We start from the raw sequence: 22,992 nt of genomic DNA, 5'->3' as shown, positions 1-22,992 counted from the left end.
TCTTACCAAGATAAAAAAGAAAACTTCAGATTTAGAAGTGTTAGATAATTTATCTTGTTTTAAGAGTTAATTTATTAGTTTAAGTGTTCAATATGCTTATTTCTAGATTTAATAATCTTAATTTAAGAAATCTTGTCAAGGTAAATTATCTGTCCATGCAGCAAGATCATTTCCCTCAGATTTACTGTTTGATCTGGTTTTTAGACTAAACACCTTTTCTGCAGTGTACTAGTAGGATTGATTATTGCAATGTGCTTTTCACAGGACTTTCCAAAAAAATTTTTGAAACCACTTCAAATGATGAAGAAACAGAGCAGCCAGGGTCCTCACTAAATCAAAACATAGAGATCACAGCACCTCGATCTTAAAGTCCTGCACTGGCTCCCAGTTAGCTACAGAACTGATTTTAAAGCACTTCTGCTTGCTTTTAAGTCTTTAAAGGGGGCGGGCCCAAACTACTTGCATGACATGTTTAAACAGTAATCCCAAACCAGGTCCCTTAGACCAGCTATTCTCAACCTTGGGGTCCCGACCCCAATTGGGGTCGCAAGATGATTTTCTGCGGGCCAAATGTCTGTTTTAGTCTTTTTGGTCATTTAGTGTCTTTTTTTGGGGTAATTTTGTGTCTTTTTTGGTAATTTTGTGTCTTTTTTTGGTAATTTTGTGTCTTTTTTGTCGTTTAGCGTATTTTTTGGTCGTTTTGCGTATTTTTTGGTCTTTTTTGTGGTTATTTTTTGTAATTTGTGTCTTTTTGTGGTCATTTTTTTGTCATTTTGTGGTCAATTTGTGTCTTTTTTTGGTCATTTTGTGACTTTTTTTAGTCATTTTGTGACTTTTTGGTCATTTTGTGGCCATTTTGTGTCTTTTTATAGTCATTTTGTGTCTTTTTTAGTCATTTTGTATCTTTATTTAGTTATTTTGTGTCTTTTTTGGTCATTTTGTGGTCATTTTGTGTTTGTTTATAGTCATTTTGTGTCTTTTTATAGTCATTTTGTGTCTTTTTGTTGTCATTTTATGGTCATTTTGTGTCTTTTTATAGTCATTTTGTGTCTTTTTTAGTCATTTTGTGTCTTTATTTAGTCATTTTGTGTCTTGTTTAGTCATTTTGTGTCTTTATTTCGTCATTTTGTGTCTTTTTTTTGTCATTTTGTGTCTTGTTTAGTCATTTTGTGTCTTTATTTAGTCATTTTGTGTCTTTTTTTGTCATTTTGTGTCTTGTTTAGTCATTTTGTGTCTTTATTTAGTCATTTTGTGTCTTTTTTTGGTCATTTTGTCTCTCTCTCCCTCTCTCTCCCTCCCTCTCTGTGTAAATACCTGCCTGTAGATAATTTTGTAATAGAGCGCGTCGTCGGCGGCGAACCGAATGCTTCGTCTGCCATTCGCTGTGAATTTGTGCCTTTGTTAAATTGGATTCCAAATGCAATTATGTGCCAAGGTAATTCATGACAGAGTAGCCTGCCGTAACTGCTCATTTGAAAGGATGCACAGTCATTTATGTGTCATTTTGGAACAATACTGTATCTCTTGGAAGAGGTGAGGCCCATGGGGAGCTGGGGAGAGAATGAATGATTAGTGGCTTCCAATAACTAGTTCCAAGGAGAGTTTAAAGCAGGACTGTAAGCACATTTCTGGCCTAGATGTGTTTAGTAATGAGCTGGATCTCCATGATTAGTCAAATCCATCACAAATGCTGCCGTTTGTATAATGTTTACAAAACACAAGCATTTTTTTTTTTCAGTCAGCATAGGAAGCTGTTCCAGGGAAGTCATGTAGCTGGCAGATGGAGTCTCAGTATCAAGAGCAGACTTGTTATAGCACTTTAGTTTAGAGGTACACTGCAAAAAAGGAGTGTCTAAACACAAAATCTGAGGGAAATGATCTTGCTGCATGGACAGATAATTTACCTTGGCAATATTTCTTAAATTAAGATTATTAAATCTCGAAATAAGCATGTTGAACACTTAAAATAATAAATTACCTCTTAAAACCAGATAAATTAAAGCTGCAAGCAGTGATGAACTGGCCCGAGCAGAGTGACCTGATGATTATTTGGTTCTTACCAAGATAAAAAAAACTTTAGCTTTAGAAGTGTTAGATCATTTATCTTGTTTTGTTTTTTTTTTACAAAAAAATCACCCAAAAAAATACAAAAAACCCACATAAAAATACAAAAAAAACCCACAAAAATGACAAAAAACACACATAAAAATACAAGAAAAACACGCATAAAAATACAAAAAACCCCCACAAAAAATGACAAAAAACACATAAAAATACAAGAAAAACACACATAAAAATACAAAAAAATACACAAAAAACACACAAAAATTGACAGAAATCACACAAAAACCTCATAACAGTATATTATTGAGCCCTATCTTGATAAGATTAAAACACTGCTTACATAAATGCATTAATAATAATAATAATAATAATTATAATAATAATAATACAATAATATATTTGGAATATATTCTGCATAAGAAATACTTTTACTTTTGATACTTTAAGTACATATATATATATATATATATATATATATATATAACCATCTCTCCATTCATGTCACTGTAATAATAATGTGTCTTGATAAGACCAAGCTGTGCATCTTATAATATCTGCTCCTGTGTTGTATCTTTATTTATTCTTGTCGCCTAATGTCCGCACGGCGTGTCCTTCTGTTTGTCTGGTTTCTGATTTGATGTGTCGCACTGAAACGTTTTCACTTTTTTTTCCTTCTAAGCCACAAAAATCAGAGAATTGTTTCTGATGCGAGACTTGAAGAATGCTGCGTTTCCGCCGCTGGATTAATCCAGCTGGAGAGTAATTGCCCTTGCATTGTATTGACTCTATGCATGAGGGAATTCAAATCACTTTAAAGTTTCACTTGTGTAGGATTGGAGCCAGTGCTTGAGACAAGCTGAGGTGTTTATGTGAGTTCATTTAATTTGGAGTAAGACTGCAATGGTCCTATTAATGGATTAAAGGCCTGCGTGTAAATGTAATTGTGTGAATCTGCTGACTGCCGAGGAAAAGATCAGAGGGGGGAAGAGAATAAACAGAACAAATACTGTAAAAGTGTGTTGAGCAGGAACAAACTGAAAAAAACAGTTTGTTGAAAAATGTCTTTTTGCGTAGCCTAATTTTGTGTCTTTTTTGGTAATTTTATGTTGAGTGAAAGTCCTGAGTTTGTTTGTTCTGAAACAGTTTCCACGGCAACGTGTCAATAAAGTTATATAGAACGTTATATAGATATTTCAAAAAAGGACATTTAGCGGTTTGTAATTTTTGGTAATTTGATGGGTTTTTCTGTATTTTTAACATGTTTTTGGTAACTTTGTGCCTTTTTTTTTGATAATTTAGTGTCTCTTTTTGTAATATCAAATCTTTTTTACATCTTTTCTTTGGTCATTTTGTGTCTTTTTCTTGGTCATTTTGTGTCCTTTTGGGTCATTTTACATTTTTTGTTGGTCTCATGACTTTAACAGAGAATAAACAGAACAAATACTGTAAAATTGTGTTGAGTAGGATCAAACTGATGAGTGTCTGCTGTAGAGCTGAGGGAGTCAGACATGTGACTGCCATTATCTCTATTTCTACACCTGAAGGCTGCTGCTGTTAATAGTGTGACTGTAAACACCCCGCCCCTTATTTAGCACCCTTTTTTATATCATTCTTTCCTTGATAAATTGGTGTAAATGACAAAAAAACAACAAGCTGTAAGGAGCTAAATTTAGCTTCACCTGAAACCTATAGAACACATTTTCATGCTGTAAAAATGCCACCTACACACAGCTACTGATTAAAGAGTAACCAGTGTACTGTGATGGTTCGATGTGTGGTGGTTGGATCACACTTTATAAGGAGAGACAGCAAGATGGAGACAGATAACTTTCTTAAACAGCCTTTTTACTCAGTCACCAAACTTCATAACAACTTCACTTCCTGGTTTCTCACATCCCACCAGACTGAATTAACCAATCAGAAGCCAGTCCTAAACTGTCTTAAAGACGCATCTGCAAACATTCAACATGTAAATATGTAAATAATAAATGTGCAACATAAATACACAAACAGCCAACTGATGAAAATATCAAATATAAATTATATTAACTTCTGAACCTTCTTAACCTTACACCAGTATACAGTACGTGGGTTAAATGTTAAACGAAAATGCATTTTTTTTGCTTTATATTTATATGTTACTCTGTGCAATGACAATAAAGGGTTCATTCATTCATTCATTTATATACAGTACTGTGCAAAAGTCTAGGTGGCAACCTCCTGGTCTGAGCAGGAGGCAAACCAGGAAGTGCCTTAAGCTGCATTCTACCAGAAATTCCAGCAGGCGGCGCTAAGTTTGGCTGCAGAAAGATTCTGTCCATTCACAGAAAATGCAACCAAATTAAGGAAAATCGTTTTTTTGAGTTACAAATAGAAAGCTGAATTAGCCAACTATTTTAATATTACACATTAATATCTTTACTGTTTTATAATTGCACTCATTTAACAATAAAAAGTCAAAGGACACAAACACTGTGAGGTGTGGGCAAATAAAATAAATAAAGATTGGGCATCAATCCTTCTATATTGGAACTGGCAAATTGTCATAAAATGGAACATCGTAGCTGATGTGTAGTTTTCTCCCAAATGGCTTCTGACTTGATTTATTCTTTCAGAAAGGTTTTTTAGGACAACACTATGGTCTCAATCACTAGTAAAAAATCATCTTCAAGACAATCTGATGTTAATAGTGTAAATAATGGCCCCATTTAGAAGAAAATAGAAGATAAAGAATCGTATGATTTGGGGCGTGGCTACCTTTGATTGACAGGTCACTAACCAGGCGAGCCGTCATCAGGAGAGAAGCAGAACAATGCGTATCCACGGCAACGAGTCAATAAAGTTATATATAACGTTATGAAGATATAAAAAAGGAGGTTTATGGGTTTGTAATTTTATGTCTTTTTTGGTATTTTTAACATGTTTTTGGTATCTTTGTGCCTTTTTTGATAATTTAGTGTTTTACGTTGGGTTTTTTTGTTTTGAAAGAGTTTCCACGGCAACGTGTCAATAAAGTTATATATAACATTATAAAGAAATAAAAAAAAGGAGGGTTAGCGGTTTGGTCTCATAACTTTGAGCCTTTTCACTGTATTTTGACTTAATGTCCTGCTCAAACAAACATTATTTATATACACTCTGTGGTTTGAAGGCAAAGCGTGGTCACACCAAATATTGATTTGATTTATATTTCTCTTCTGTTTACTCACTTAAATGCATTATTAAAATGTCTATTTTTGAAAGCATTCTTATTTTACACCATCTTTTCACACCTCAGACATCACCACACTACTGTATGTACAACTAGTGGATTAAAAATATGCAGGGAAATTACAGAGACAGCTGGTATTTAATTCAGCAAACACATTACAGTAGGTTTATTATAGATATATATATATATATATATATATATATATATATAAATCTGCGTCTCGGTTTATTTGTTTTTGCTTTATTATGGTTGTCATGGACATGATGCAGTGTTTCCAATTACACCGTTTTGTCTTCCCTCGACTTCTCTTGAGGTGGAAGGAATTACACCTTAATGGTGCGTTGTATATTTTCTTGTAATATTAATGAGAATTTCATTTTGAGTTAGTTTCGCAGCGGGTTTGTGACAAAGGCTGGTCATTAAAGGAAATGTACAGAGTAAAAGAAAACATTTTCAGTCATAAAAGTAGCATGGTGCTCTCAGTGAGACAGAGATCAGAAGGCTGATAATACATGATGTTGACTAGGAGTTTATCAGGAGAAATTCACCACAAGGTGCAATACTTAATGAGTTTTAGCTGCAGTGTAGAAGAAGTACTCACCTTATTCACAACTTGCTTGGTTCCAGAGCCTGACAGATCATCTATAATGTCCCTAATGTCAACTTTTCTGCTCTGATCTCAGACTAATAATCAATACAGCTTCCTTCTGGAGTGTTGCCATGTTTGTGTTCTTCTTCTTTCTTCTTCTTTGGTGTTTATTGGCAGTTGGCATCCTTTTTGTTGCATTTACCGCCACCTGCTGGACTTAACTTCTTTCATACTTTCCTTATATTCTTTGAATTAGTCCAGTTGTGGCAAGAAATCTCAAGAACTCTTCGACTTTTGGTTCGTTAACTGTCATTTGTGTATTGAACTTATTAACCACATGTTAATTGATTAATCGAGGCTCCCGGTCTGTTTGTGAGCTTTATGTCGGCTTCATGGGAAGTAATCCACAATGTTTGTGTATATTGATTGATTGATTGGTTTTATTTCCCCAGCCACTGTGAAACAGGAACACAGACTGACTGGGAGCTCTGATCAATCAATGTGGAGGCAGTTAATATGTTACACATATCTGTGTGATTTAAACAGCTGTTTGAGCAGGAAACGATTCACTAAACGCCACAAAAATAGACTTTAAAAATGTGATATTTGATCTGTGAGATGTGTGAGTGATGGACGTGGGGTTTATTATATCATTAAGCTTATTGTTACTTGTTTGTATAACCGGCACAAAAGCACAATAACTACTAGTATCCAGGCAGTTTTTGAATACTTTACCACATAAAAAAATGTTTACTATAGCCATTTTTGGTATCCATTTGGTATCCATTTTAACTTTAACCTACTTTATCAACATATTGAGTTGAAAAATTATACTATTTACTACAATAAAAACCACAAATATGCTCAATTAACTGTTTTGGAACTTAAAAATGTAAACACAGGATACAAATATGAACATAAAAAGGTAAAATTCAAATATACTAAAACTATATACAAAAAAGTCCCATAAAACAATTTATATTTGTAGGTGTTTTTTTTCTTTTACTTGTAATTTCACAGTAAAGTTAGGGACCTGAATATTTTTCCCACCATCAGATATATTTATATATATTTAGGTTTTTGGAGCATCTCGCTGTGACAGTCTTATGTAAAGGCTTGTCAGATGTTAACCCTGTGGAGTGTCCAAAAGCTCCAAATAATCCAGACTTGTTGACTCCATCCAGACTAGAAAACAAAGCAGCGTGGAGCCCTACTGTAAATTTACCTCTAAAGTTCTGGCTGTAAACTCCATGAGGCCAGTTTCAGTTTGATGATGATATACCAAGTAAAAGACAAGCTCAAATATATTTAGTATAAAATGATAGAACTGGATGGAACCCTCTTATATGTTAGATTTGACACCTTTGGTCACATCTGCAACATTTATAATTCTTTATTGACAAGATAGTGTTTTGAAAGTTAGATTCAAAATCACATTTTATGTTGGACTAAAGGACTAAAAAAGACACAAAATGACCCAAAAAAGACACAAAATGACTAAAAAAAGACACAAATGAGAAGACAAAATTACCAAGAAAACACAGAAGACACAAAATGACAAAAAAAGACACAAAATGACAAAAAAAGTCACAAAATGACTAAAAAAAGTCACAAAATGACTAAAAAAAAGACACAAAATGACTAAAAAAAGACACAAAATGACCAAAAAAGACAGAATGACAAAAAGAGACAAAATGACTAAAAAAAAGACACAAAATGACAAAAAAAGTCACAAAATGACTAAAAAAAGACACAAAATGACTAAAAAAAGACACAAAATGACCAAATAAGCACAGAAGACGCAAAATGACCAAAAAAGACACAAAATGACTAAAAAAAGACACAAAATGACCAAAATTGTTACGCTAAACACACAACACACAAATAAAATAGAGTCCCACTAGAATAAAAACTGCTGAAAAAAATATACCAACATGGCATTTAAAGATTTTTTAAGTGGTGTATACAGGCAGGATGAAAAGGATTAAAAAATGGACAAAAATAGCCCAAAACTCCATAGAGTTAAAAGTTTTCCTCGACTTCTCGCCATTGTAAAAAATAGTTCTTGTTAAGACTAAACTGTGCATCTTATAATCTCTGCTTCTATGTTGCATCTTTATTCTGTTCAAACTCTTTCTGATCCTGCATTGTTCTGTGTTTTGCTTCTGGTTGCTTTATTCCTAATGTTTCTGTTTGTTTCATTGTAAGAAAAGAAGAAAAAAAAGAGAGCAAATGATATGTTCTTGTTGTGATTAAAGCATCTCACTCTCCAATCTGCTCATTCACTCTCAGCACAACAAAAAATCCCAGAGCAGAATAAACACAAACTCAAACATCATTTTTATTCTCCAAATATACAGAGCAAAAGCATCATAGATTCACAGACCAGTACAGTTAAAATACAACCATTTTTCTTTTTTTTTTTCTTAGATACAGAGGGCCACTGCCTGAAAATAGTGGTTTACCCAGAAGAATTTACATGTATTTTCATTACAATTATGCTTATGGTTCACTATTTATACAAACTCTCGGAAGGACCATTTATGTTAAGTACTTTTTAAGACCTGGCTCGTATAGTACTTGCAAACTAGTTAGAGTCCAGAATAATGTAAGCCATCACAGAAAATCGCTTATTTGCTTCTCTGTGATTCTTCCACTGCAAACTAAAGCACACTGATTTCAGCTGAGCAAACTCTGAGGTTAATTTGCAAATATTACTTAGTCCAGAGCCTTTTCCTAACGGCTGTTTGTTATTAAAGTACTAACAAGGTATTGATTGGTAGAAAAGAAAAGAAGTGAGAGAGAAAGAGTGATAGAAAGCATTTACACAGTAAAGAAAGGGTTATAATGATCAATTCCATGTTCCAAACGCCATCTCCCCCATTGTGTTCCATCACAGACAGCAACACTATTCATACAGAGACCAAGGCTTCACACAGCTTCATGTAAAGGGTTCTTCCCTATGTTCCCCGGGTCCTATGTTCCCCGATAGGAACCTCTTTTAGAAAAAAGGTCCTATGTTCCCCGATAGGACCCTCTTTTAGAAAAAAGGTACTATGTTCCCTGTTATTCCCAAAAAAGGGTCCTGTGTTTCTTGATTTTCCCCAAAAAAGGGTCCTATAACATAGGACCCGGGGAACATTGGACCCTTTTTGGGAAAAGTGGGGGTAAAGGGTCCTTTAACATGGGACCCGGGGAACATAGAACCCTGAGAACATAGGACCCTGGGAACATAGGACCCAGGGAACATAGAACCCTGGGAACATAGGATCCTGGGAACATAGGACCCTGGGAACATAGGACCCAGGGAACATAGGACCCTGGGAACATAGGACCCTGGGAACATAGGACCCGGGGAACATAGGACCCAGGGAACATAGGACCCAGGGAACATAGGACCCTTTTTGGGAAAAGTGGGGGAAAAGGGTCCTATAACATGGGACCCGGGGAACATAGGACCCATGGAACATAGGACCCTGGGAACACAGGACCCAGGGAACATAGGACCCGGGGAACATAGGACCCAGGGAACATAGGACCCAGGGAACATAGGACCCAGGGAACACAGGACCCAGGGAACATAGGACCCGGGGAACATAGGACCCAGGGAACATAGGACCCAGGGAACATAGGACCCAGGGAACATAGGACCCAGGGAACATAGGACCCAGGATCCGGGGAACATCGACCCGTTCCCCAGATAAACCACCCTGTGCAGGCAGATATTACCAGATATTGGCAGGACTAATGTTCAGCCATTCTTCATCCATTATTCCGCCAGTTTATTCAGACCAAGCAAACAGTTTGTGCAGTAAACAAATAGAATAATAAAGCCAGTGGGCAGAGAAGCCGTTACAAAACATCTACCAACACGTCTTCACTTCACAACAACCTCTTCACCTGGGACCAGTCCTTGTCCAGCCTCGTCTTTAGCTTCTCTGAGTAACATCCTCCACTCTGAGCGGCCTGCTGCTGCTTTGTTTTATCAGGGAAAGGGCAGCAACCCCTTGTAATTGTTCCGCTCTTTGTGTTTATTCATCTGTTCTGCCCTGGCATCTGTGCGCTGCTTGTCGCCAGGCGAACATTCCCCGCCAGCACCAGCCGGGGAGGCGTCCACAGGTGACCGGGGCACACTTTGTACCCTCGTGGGCTTTGATTCCCAAAGACTGACATGGCACTCACATCCTGGGGAGCTCTCATGCCCACAGTGGGGGGATGGTGGTGGGGGGATGGGACAGAAGGCTGGCCTATCAAATATTTATCTGTTTGCTGTGCAGTGTGCAGATTCTCTGGACTGGGAAAATGCATTATGTTTGGATCAGTGCAGAGCTGCATCAGATAAGTAAAAACTGGACTCTTTGGAGAGGAAATTTGTTTTGTTTTGGAGGGAGACGGACATGCTAAATGTCTGCTCTGCAAAAAAGGAGTGTCTAAAAACCAGATAAAACAGTAAATCTGAGGGAAATGATCTTGCTGCATGGACAGATCATTTACCTTGACATGATTTCTTAAATTAATTGATTGTTAAATCTAGAAATAATCATGTTGAATGCTTAAAATAATTAAATAACTCTTAAAACAAGAACAAAACCAGAAAAAAAACAGTTCAAACCACTTAAAACCAGAATAAAACAGTTCAAACCAGAATAAAACCAAGATAATTCTTAAATTAAAATTATTAAATCTATAAATAAGCATGTTGAATGCTTAAAATAAGAAATTAACTCTTAAAACAAGATCAATTATCGAACACTTCTAAATCTAAATTTGTTTTATCCTGGGAAGAAACAAATAATTTGCAGTGCCCGAGCCCGAGCCACTTCATCGCTGCAAATTAAAAGAGTTAATTTCTTATTTTAAGTGTTCAACATGCTTGTTTCTAGATTTAATAATCTTAATTTAAGAAAGGTAAATTATCTGTCCATGCAGCAAGATCATTTCCCTCAGATTTACTGCTTTATCTGTTTTTTTAGACACACCTTTTTTTTTGCATTTTGTGAATGTTGCGGATGTAAAAATGATGCATAACATATGCAAATAATGATTAAAATGAAAAAAATCCTGTCCCATGCAAACTAGATCAGGCTGTAATTGGCTCCAGCTTGATATCAAGGTAAGAATTTGATGCTGCACTCATATATAAGCTGGGAAAGATATAAAATAAAATATAGCCGAGGCATACTTGGCAGTCATCATGGTGCCAAATGCAATATATTGCTGGGCATCTGGGCATCTCTCAGAAGGGCTGAAGGTATAATAACCTCTTACTGCATCTCACTTCAAAGCTGTCCCAGCTAAGCTCGGCTTCTCATCCTATAGCCTCCCGTGTGCTCCGTGTACGGAGTACCAGTTTCTCCCCCGTGAGATCTGCGGGAAGCTAAAAACTGCTCGCACAAGCCTTTCATGGAATTTGTGAGAAACAAGGAAGGTTGATGAAATATCTGGAAGGGAAACAAAGAGAGAGTGATTGTCTGGCGGACAGTTCTGATGCCACGTGGATTTGTGGAGCTCTAATATAGTGAAATCTGACTGAGGAAGAAAGAAAAAAAAAAGCCAGGGAAAAAAATTATATACAGAGAAAGACAGCATTAGAGATTTATATACAGTCTGCTAAGTGCCAAGCTGGATTATCAGCGTTGAAACAGAGCTTTTTGTCTTAAGCTGTACAATGGGCGCCAATCCATTTGTAAAATTAGAGTCCAAACCACTGCCACTCAAGTGGAAAACCCCATTCAAATGCCCTGAATATAATCAAATGTAAAGTGCTTACAACAACAACAACTTGCTTTTGTTAGAAATGCCGTGCATGGGTTTTTTTTTCCATGGATTGTTTCAGGCTCACTTTATCCCAATCGGCTACTCCGCTATGCAAAAATCTACCTAATTAGATAAGTTATATCGTAACATAGTACACCTTCAGCCACATTTTAGCTTGGTTTGATAAAACAGAAGTGACACTGACATTCTGTTTTTGATTTTTTTTTTTTTGCAGGTTTACACCAATCTGCTGCTACTTTTTTTCCCAAGAAATAGAAAGAACTGATCAAATAGTGAGCTGATTCTGTTAAGTAAGGCTGGAACAGACCTTGAAAGACGTATGAGGCTTTTGATGGCTTAAATCAAACGTGATGTAATGTATGATGTAACGTCTGTTACAGGAATGATCACTGTTAATGTTGTTCCTTGTCAAAGAGACGCTTCAGCTCACCGAAAGGACACAACTGGGTCTTTTGATCACAACTTTTGCTAGTTTAAACCTTATGCACACTGCAAAAAAGGTGTTTAAAAACCAGATAAAACAGTAAATCTGAGGGAAATGATCTTGCTGCATGGACAGATAATTTACCTTGACAAGATTTCTTAAATTAAGATTATTAAATCTAGAAAAATAAGCATGTTGCTGCATAAGAACTTCATATCAGCTCTATGTTGTTGTGTTATATGGGGAAATGTTTGAGGAAAATGTTAAAAGGAAAGTCAAAGTTTTAATTGGCCAAAAATATTAGGGTTTTATGTGTTTTTGTTAGTTTAAGAAAGAAAAACAAACTCTGAGCAACAAATTGCACAAAAAGACCTGATGTATCAAATATGATACAAATTAGAATTTATATAAGCGAATTGATACTTATTTATTAATTTTAAATTGTCAACAGACTGCAAAAAAGTGTTGTTAAAATTATCTAACACTTCTAAATCTAAAGTTTTAGATTTAGTTTTTTTCGGGCCACTTCATCGCTGATTGCAGCTTTAATTTATCTTGTTTTAAGAGTTAATTTCTTATTTTAAGTGTTCAACATGCTTATTTCTAGATATAATAATCTTAATTTAATAAAGATCATTTCCCTCACATTTACTGTTTTTATATTGTTTTTAAACACCTTTTTTTTGCAGTGTGGAGGTCCAAATTTCACCTGATATGGTTAAAAAGTTGCTTTACACTATGCACACTGCCCACACATCTGCATCCCCAGAGTTTAGGACTGTAAAACTCTCCAGTCATTACGTTGTTCTGCCACTAAACAATGACTACGACACTCTGGACAAACAGTTTGAGCGCTTGTGCAGCTGCACATTAAATCACGACTGCATGGACTCTCAACTAAAACAGCGTCAGTGATTAAATAATAGAATCCAACTTCATATATGTCACACACAGTGCAGAACAGAACCAAAGAGTTAGTGTGACACCATCAGCTTCACAGTAGCTAAAAAAAACAGCAAAATAAAACACAGATTGCTCTTCGTGTCCGTTGCTGAGCAGCTGATCACAGCCTGGTAGAGCTCCAGAGTCAACAACAGAGATGGGAAACCACAAGAAGAAGCTGAAATATCACGTTTACATCTCATTCAACAGGTTCTCTCTAGAATATGGCTGATGATCTGCAGCGTGAGGAGCAACACACAGCTGCAAGACATGTTGCAGGTCTGTGGGATGTCCTGCTGCAGGCCTCGGAGCTGGATCTGGATCTGGATCTGGATCTGGATCTGGATCTGGTGCAGGAGCACCGTGGAGGATGCAGCTCCTCCACATCAACACAACAAGAGCTGACGTCTATCTCGCTTTGTCAAAGTTTGTTTCCACAGCAGAGCCTCAAGGCAAAGAGGAGGCGCTCATGTCTGGTTTAGAGTCCGTCACGAGGGGAAATTAGACGCTAGAAAAGAAATTACAGTCACGTATGTACACTGATATTCTTTTTGTGTCACTGTAAAATAACGACTCAGGGATTTAAAATGAGATCAGCCGCTCTTTCTTTATCTGCCCGGCGCTGTGGCCCAGATTCTGCTGCTGCAGGAAGGAGAGAGAACAACAGATTTGTTGTGTTTGAAGGTTGGAGACGTCTGTGGGCACACGGAGAAAGTTTTCTTCCACCTACACAGGAGACGAGTTCCACCAACAGACAGAGTTTGAACGGTAGGAGAGGGAAGAGTTATTGCTTTAACAACTAAAAAAAAAAAAAAAAACACATGCACATTCATTGTTGTGCTTCAGACTACTAGAGAGCAGCAGGACGTCGGCTCACACTCGTGACGTTCGTGCTGAGTTTCAACACTCGAAACAACAATCCCAGATCTTTTTTTTTTTGAATGACAATCTTCAAAAAGGCAGAAATGGTCTTTTGCCACGGAGCTGATTGTCACACAAAGCTGTCGTAGTATTCCTGACCCTCTGAATGAGCCAATCCACTTCAGGAAGCCAGTCGTCAATGTTCAAAAATACCAAACTTGGGTTGTCTCTGTGTTGGCAAGAACCTCTCTGTGGCACAATTCTGATTATGGGCTTAAAAAAGTAGGTGGTTGATGATAAACATGGGCAATATAAGGCTTCTTAATCCACTTTTTTTGGGACATTTAGAAGTCTGAACAAGTCACACGGTGTGTTAAAGCCAATCAGCTGCAGAGGAAGCAGTAACATGTTACTTCGGGGCTCCTGGGAGCTGATTCGGTCTCAGTTTTTTACAATCCTGGCTGCTCGTCGTCCCCTCTCGCCCCCTGGTGGTCAGACGTGGGTCTGCATGCGCTTCTGCAGCGGCCGGGTGAGGTCAGAGTTCTGCGAGGAGGACTGGGAGTAGTGGGAGGAGGAGGAGGCGGACGCCTTGCTGTCCTTGTCGAACTGCACGTACCCGTCCGGCTTGCTGTAGCTGCTGACGCTGCTGTCGCACTGCGTGTCGATGAAGGAGGACGAGTCGCTGAGCGAGCCGCGCTGGAACTCACGCTCGCACAGCTCGATGGAGCTGCTGCCCATGCCCAGCACGAAGCGCTGGCTGTAGTCGTAGAGGCGGTTGGGGCCGGCGCCCAGCGTGGAGTAGATGTTGGTGAAGGACATGCCCGTGGGGACCCGCTGCTTCCCCAGGGTCCCCGTGCTGGTGGGGTTCCTGGCCTCCGTGGCCTGGGGCCCTGTCATGGTGGGGGTGTGGTGCTCCTTGAAGGTGTTCACGCTGTAGTATCCGTTTGTAGGGTCCTAGTGGGAAAAAACACAGGACAGAACGACTGTTATTGTCTAGATCAGGGGTCTCAAACTCCAATTGCGGCCCTCGTGACGATATTTTGTGGCCCCCACCTTGATATGAAAGTTTAATGTGAGTTTTATATGAATGGCACTTTACCGTGTTGTGTGTGGAAGGTCCCTTTAATTACTTTTTTTGGTCATTTTGTGTATTTTCTAATCAGTTTGTGTCTTTTTTAATAATTTTGTGTCTTTTTTTAGTAATTCTGTGTATTTTTTTGGTCATTTTGTGTCTTTTTTAAATAATTTTGTGTCTTTTATGGTCGTTTTGTGTCTTTTTTTAAATGGCTTAATAAAGAGTAATATATGTTTAGTATCAGTAAATTGCTAATTATTTACAAAAAAAGAATACATTTCAATTAAATAAAAATAAATAGCCAAATAAACATCAGTTATGTATTTTCAGTAATTGTTAATTGCTGACCATTTAAAAAATAAAAATAGATAAAATGAAATAAATAGCCAAATAAGGAGTAATGTATGTCTAGTATCAGTTAATTGCTGATCAATTAAATGAAGAATAATTAAAAATAAATAGCTGAATAAACATTAGAAATGTATTTTCAGTTGTTGTCAACTGCTGACCACTTCAAATTAAAAAAAATAGATAAAATTAAAAAATAGATCAATAAGGAGTAATGTAGGTTCAGTATCAGTGAATTGCTGATGATTAAAATAAAAAATAAAATAAATAAATAGACATTTCTAAATGAATAAAGCATTGTTTTTTTGTATTATTTGTTGTGTATATAACTCTTATATCATCACATATGGGTCAATATAAACATTAATACCAATAAACAGCACAAAAATGAGCTGATAAATCAGTTAATTATCATTATATGTTATTGTTTTCTGGGGTAAACATAACAGCAAATTAATATAGTAAAAAAAAACAAGGAGAAAATAAAACGTTTCCCTTGTTTATGTGAGTGTAATCGTCTCAGAGCCCAACAGGAGCCGAGGTCAAACTGCCACTAATTACCTTTCAAATGCTGAATAAATAAGGAACGAGGCTGCCGTGTTCATCAGCAGAGGAAAAAAAAACAGTGGTGCAGCTTAGCGCCAGGCTTTAGTCAGCCCCCACGCTAACCTTAAAATCATGTTTCCTGCTAATTAAGCGTCCTTGATGATTCATCATTTGGCTTCCACCGTGTCACTGCAAAGTTCACTCACATAGCAGCTTTAATTGGACCTAAACGGGTTCTAGTGTCGCAGATTCATGTTGCTCTGGAACGGCTGCTGAGGCTAAAGCTGCAGCTTGTTTGTCAGGGCCAGTGTGTGTGTGTGTGTGTGTGTGTGTTTTTAATGTCCTCTTGCGAATGTATGTGAACAGTGAGGAGGGGCGACAGCCCCCCATTCATGCCTCCATGGTTGAAAAAGCTCAATAAGGTTCCTCTAGATCAGTAGTAATCTCACACGCACAGTTCAGATCACCCAAAAAAGGAAACAAAATGACCAAAAAAGACAAAAAAAATGACCAAAAAAGACACAAAATTACCAAAAATAGAGATAAAATGACCCCAAAAAGAAACAAAATGACCAAAAAAGACAGAAAAAGAACCAAAAAAGACACAAAACGACCAAAAAAAGACATTAAGTGACCAAAATGACTAAAACACATTAACACATGAACACTTTAACACAGTGGAGACAGAGCTGACTTCCAAAATGATTTGGCGACCCCCAGAAATCATCTTGCGACCCCAATTGGGGTCCCGACCCCAAGGTTGAGAATAGCTGCTCTAGATGGTGAAAACCAGAGGAAATGTCTTATTGGCTCCTTTACACGAGTAAAAAATGATTGTGTTCCTTCATATAATAATGTCCTTCTAGTGCCCTTACAAAGCAGCATGGCTAATTATGCGCTGAGAGTTTCCGCTGATCATAAACATAGTGGTGAATTAACAGCATCACTAACTGTGCACAGACTTAATGGTAAATGGACCTGCATTTATAGAGCGCTTTTTTAGTCACTTTGCGACCACTCAAAGCACTTTACACTACAGACTGACTTATTCAACCGTTCACACATTCATACTGGTGGCAGAGGCTACCCTAAACATACCCTAACATACACACTGTACTGATACAGAGCTAACTGTAGCTAACTGCCGCTAACGGAGGCTCTTCTTAACAAGCTTTCACTTTCTTGAAAAATAAAAAAATAGTCTATAAGGGGGTCTGAAAAGTTGTTAAATTCAGCAACAAAGTCACTAAGTTGGCAACACTGCTTCACCGGCTTTCACAAATGTCGCGTGTTGTTGTGCCGTTGAGTTCTACGTCACATCCTGCTTAGCGTTCTATCCAATCAATAACCAGGCTGATTTCAGGGGAGAAAAAAGACCCTGCTCTTCTACAGGGACGAAAAAAAGTCCAGACAAAAGTCCGCTCCGGACTGCTCTTATTCAAATTAGGGGCGTTTCGGCCTCATTCCGGGTATTACCCGGTAGTGGAAAGAGCCCTTTAATGCTAATCGTAATCAAGGATGAGGACTATTTCATCAGAATTTACAAGAAGACTGTCAAAATAAGAGCCTTAAATAAAACATAAAAGAATCCTTATTCTCCTTTACAATAATTCTCTAAAATATGCAATGATTACGATGGAATAATGGCATTAGAATGTGTGAGAGGCACCAAATTTAGGCTTTTAGGGCAGAAATGTTCTCTGGGGGAGTATGGCCCCCGGACCCCCAGATTTATTTATTTAAGTTGCTGTTCCACTTCTGTTTTGTATACTGTTTTATTTAAAAATAAATGGCTTGAATCTGCTCTATTTATTCATGTTTTACAAAGGGTTTAACCTGAGCCAGGCCTTACCACAATGATAATCACATCACAGTCATGCAGGTGCAGGATTATATATTTTTTTATAACATATAGTGAATTCGGGTAATGTGGGACACGTTTAGCAATTTTGACTTTGTTATATTTTTCTAAATTTAAAAATATTTTATGTAATTCCAGTCACATGACAATAGTAAAGGTTTTGATGACTATATTTACTTTAAGCAGGAAATAAACCAGCCAAACCTTAAGTGTCCCACATTACCTGAATCCACCATATTGGTATCAGATCGGTACACGGTATCGGCCGATACTCACAGCACAAGTACACTGTAAACAAAGATAAACAATAGCTACTCAAAAAAAATTGAGGCAACAGATTGCACGCAATATTATTTATTAAATCTAACTACGTAACAAGTTGAGTTAATAACAACTTAACAGGAAGTGCCTGTGTTAAAAACGGACTTATTTTATGTGTTGGATTCATTCAAAATTCTCTTGATTTAGAATTACATACACATAAAGATTATATTTAATGTGATCAAAATAAGTAGATTCTATCTCAAACATTTTTATATTAAAGTTACTTAAACAACCGCCTCAAAATAAAGGACACATTTATATTTAATACATTTTTTCAAATATATTAAGTAAAATTAAATGACTACAGAATAATTTATTACAGTGTATCGGAATCGGTATCGGGAGGGAAAAAATGGTATCGGAACATCTCTAATTGGTGGTGCCCCGTGTTGTGCAGAATGGGCCCTTTTTTTTTTTCTGAGTCCGCCACTGGTTGTGAATGTCAAGCATGGCGAACACAGCGGCAAATCCCAAAGGAAGAATGCTCATAATGTGGAAATGAGAGCAACAACCTGAGAGGATCCTCGTTATGTTTGTCATTATCAGACTGGAGAGTGTTTGTCTCTTGTTTAGTTCCCTCTGCTCGCCGTCATTAACAGGATCAGGATCAGGAGCAGCTAACACAACACCAGCTCCCTCCAGGGAAACGCTCGGACAGAAGAACTAACGACCAGGTCACCATGCTTTTTCTTTTTTTATTGTGTGGCTGTGATAAGCAGTAACGCTGCTCTGGACTCTCAATAGACGTCACCTGCAGCTTCTCTCAGGGTCAGACTGCTGATAACATCTCTGTTCAACATAAACTGTGCGTGAAAACTCATCTAGAGGCTCCGAGAGGAGAATGTAGGTCGTAGGTGGAATAAACACCTGCTGAGATAATCCACCGAGCTTGATTTAGAGAAACATTTCCATGAAAAGCACCGAGGGGGTTCGTCTTAAGGCAGGAAACACTTTCTACCACCTATTGGAATAACTTTAACTACCACCTATATGTAAAATAATGTGCATTTCTCTTTGCATAATGAAAGGATGTGGAAACAAACTGCAGTGAGGCTGTTTTAAGAGAACGCTTATTTCTTAAATTGAATCCCACGTTTAGTTAATGCTCACTATAATATGCCACTATGACTCATATGTAGTTAGTTTATAGTGAATGAGAAAGTGTTTTTGTCAGTGATTCATTAAAACACTTTTACCACATATTTAAATAACTTTAACAACAACCTATACATAAAATAATGTGCATTTCCCTTGCATAATGACACACACACACACACACACACACACACACACACACACATATATATATATATATAAATTGTATATATTATATACTGTAATATATATACAAGCATCACTATAATTTTTCTTATAATATTTAATGGTAAAATCTTTAATTCATGCAGCATTTAATAAAATATTTTCTCATCAATTATATAGCAGAACAGCGTTTCTCTTGATGGAATTTTTATTTTATTTTTTCACGGTAAAAAGTTTTACCATATTTATTACGGCAAAGTTCTGGCAACCACAGCTGCTGGTTTTTACCATAAAAACAACATTATTTTTATTACATTGAAATTTTAGAATGTTTATTTCTTACATTTAATTCCACGTTTGGTTAACGCTCACTATAATATGCCACTATGACTCATATGTCGTTAGTTTATAGTAAATGAGAAAGTGTTTTATTCAGTGATTCATTAAAACATTGTAAAAAAACAAATGTTTTTACGGTAAAAAAACAGCAACTGCTTTGACAGTTGGAGTGAAAATATGAGAGAAACAACAACAATGTGTATTTATTCTTTACACATAATCTATATGATAAATGTGTGCAGCAGTGCAGCAGCTGTTGTTGTACAGGTTTCTTTAGGATGATGCACCCAGAAAGGAGAAGGAGTCCTTCACCTGGAGAGAACAGCCTCTAAACGTGATTCTGTACAATCTGACAAATCACATGCGGATCATTTATTGCAGTGTTACAAGTGGTAAAGTGCTTTCATGTGCGTTGGGAGAAGTGAAAGCAGAGTGGCTCGTCTGAACAGACGGATCCATTCATTGGCATGTAAATGGGCCGACAGCTATAAATAGCACTCAAGGCAATTTATTACATTCATTGAATTCCACGTCGGCTTTCCCTTTTGGTTGATCTGATCACAGAGACATTTTAGCTTTTTGTTTCTTTTAAATGTACTAAACCGGCCTGAATGTAACATATGAAATGTCATGTCATTTTGTGTCTTTTTTGGTAATTTTGTGTCTTTTTTTTGTAATTTTGTGTATTTTCTTGCGTCATTTTGTCTCTTTTTTTAATCATTTTGTGTTTTTGTGGTCATTTTGTATATTTTTTGGGCATTTTGTGTCTTTTTCTTATAATTTTGTGTCTTTTTTTGGTCATTTTAATACTGCCTCCAGCGGCCCCCAGGTAATTTGAGTTTGAGAGCCCTGCTTTAGACCCATGCTCTAAATAGCACAAAAGTCAATTTTATTACATTCACTGAATTCCACATCGGCTCTCCCTTTTGGTTGATCTGACCACAGAGATATTTTAGCTTTTTGTTTCTTTTAGTTTAAAGTTTTGGCTTTTCCACAAGTTTCCATGTCCAATTTAACACGTCAACTCTTTTTCAGCAAAGGTAAAAAACACCTCGACCAAGTGTAATATTGTTTTACTGAAGTTTTTGCAGAGATTTTATTGAATTTTGCAGTGTGCATTCAGTATTTATTATGCAATCTTTTGTGTTTAATGTTTTTTGTGTAATTTTGGTGTTTTTATATGGGTTTTTTGTGTTTTTTTATGGGTTTTTTTGTGTTTTTTTATGGGGTTTTTTGTATTTTTTTAAAATGTGTTTTTGTATTTTTTAATGTGTTTTTGTATATTTTTTGTGGGTTTTTCTGTTTTTTTGTTTTGTTTTTTGTTTTTATGTTTTTATGTATGTTTTTTGTCATTTTTTGTGTGTTTTATAGGGTTTTTGTATGTGTGTGGGTTTTGTATTTTTTTTTGTCTTTTTTTTGGTCATTTTGTGTCTTTTTTTAGTAATTTTGTGTATTTTTCTGGGTCATTTTGTGTCTTTTTTAAGTAATTTAGTGTTTTTTCAATCATTTTGTGTCTTTTTTTGGTTAATTTGTGTATTTTTTAAGTAATTTAGTTTTTTTTCTGTCATCTTGTGCCTTTTTTTTGGTAATTTTGTTTCTTTTTTTGGTCATTTTTCCAGCGGCCCCCAGGTAATCTAAGTTTGAGGCCCCTGCTTTAGACCCATGTTGTGCATCAAAGAGTTAATGCTGTATATAAGCAACACATTGTAACTGAAGGATACAAATTGCTTTAGGACTACACCGATGATGAATGAAAATTTAAATAAATTAAATGATATCATAAATATTTACAAACATATTTTGCCCCCGCAGACGGCCTGAAGGCCTCATGAGGCTCCAGAGCCGCAGGTTGACCACCCCTGGTTTATAGATGGAGAACACGGGGTCACGTCTCTAAATATAGAGTTATTGTCTTTAGTTAGCTGCACCACAGGCTCTCTGGCTCTGACTCACTGATTGTTTCTGACTCTGTCTGTTTAGTGGTGATGTGATTAAAGTCAGTGGTTTAACTCACATTAGCTTGTTGTAAAGTAACATAATGGAGCCTAACACGTTGAGCCACGGGGTTAATAGAGACACAGAGTGATTCAGACACGAGACTATTATTATATATCTGCAGGGTTTTGTGCTTAAATGCCAATAAGCATATATAAATATATTTTTTAATCAGCAGGTGTGTTTGTTCTAATTTGATTTGTTGTGCAGTAATTGACTGACTCAAATTAAAAAGAGAAAAATGATACATGTGAAGTCTTGTGATTGTTTAGTTTATGGTTACGGAGGAAAAAAGAACGGAGTAGTTCATTTAATTCGTCTAAGCTGCTACATAACAAAACGCTGAATGTTTTTATTATTTAAGATATGATGAGATATTCTAATAGTACAATGAATAGGAACTCACTTATAAATAGAAAAACAATGCAAACCAAAAACATAAAAACACACAAAAAAATACAAAAACCACACACAAAAAATACAGAAAACACACAAAAAAAATTAAACACACACACAAAAAAAATACAAAAACCACACACAAAAAACATAAAAACACACACAAAAAAATACAAAAACCACACAAAAAATACAAAAACCACACAAAAAATACAGAAAACACACAAAAAAAATAAAACACACACACAAAAAAAATACAAAAACCACACACAAAAAACATAAAAACACACACAAAAAAATACAAAAACCACACAAAAAATACAAAAACCACACAAAAAAAATGCAAAAACCACACAAAAAAAAATACAAAAACCACACAAAAAATACAAAAACCAGACACAAAAAACATAAAACACACAAAAACATTAAACACAAAAGATTGCATTATAAATGCTGAATGCATGCTGCAAAATGCAACAAAATCTCTGCAAAAACTTCAGTAAAATCATGTTTCTACACTTGGTCGAGGTGTTTTTACCTTTGCTGAAAAAGAGTTGATGCACTAAATTGGACATGTAAACTTGTGTAAAATCCAAAACTTTAGAGTTGAGCTGCCAGCAGGGAAACATGCTGCTGAAGGTTTTTATGTCATGACGCCATGAAGAAGTCGCTCCGGCTCTTTGTGGACTCCAGAGGGTTAAATGAGTCCGTCTCATATGTTTGGTATAAGTTTTCTCTCACTAAGTTAAATAAGAGCTGCAGGGCCAAACAGCCTGTGATTCCTTCAGCTACCTTTGATGAGACTAATTAATACCTCTAACAGGAGTCATTCTGCCTCTGGAGTTATCCTTGAAAATCATGTGTAACAGGAGAGGGATTAATTCTTTTCTGCTATTTTTGGTCCCAGAGTTAAAGACCCCCATGTTCCCTAAAGGCTCTCTGCCTCTCCACCTTCATCCACCCTCACACTGCAAAAACA

The 22,992-nt window shown here is 36.5% G+C and overlaps 1 protein-coding gene across 1 annotated transcript in view; it reads right to left on the bottom strand.

Moving 5' to 3' along the window:
* Nucleotides 1-12,903: 12,903 nt before the first annotated feature.
* kirrel3b (kirre like nephrin family adhesion molecule 3b) overlaps nucleotides 12,904-22,992 on the bottom strand; it is a 339,909-nt gene continuing 329,820 nt past the window's right edge. The window contains exon 16 of the mRNA XM_059330957.1: nucleotides 12,904-14,823. Within this exon, the coding sequence (XP_059186940.1) occupies nucleotides 14,362-14,823 (462 nt within the window). The 3' untranslated portion in view covers nucleotides 12,904-14,361. The remainder of the gene's footprint in view (nucleotides 14,824-22,992) is intronic.

The sequence above is a fragment of the Centropristis striata genome, chromosome 4 (assembly GCF_030273125.1).
Source record: "Centropristis striata isolate RG_2023a ecotype Rhode Island chromosome 4, C.striata_1.0, whole genome shotgun sequence".
NCBI classification, from domain to species: Eukaryota; Metazoa; Chordata; class Actinopteri; order Perciformes; family Serranidae; genus Centropristis; species Centropristis striata.
This window is presented reverse-complemented; position numbering and strand designations above follow the sequence as displayed.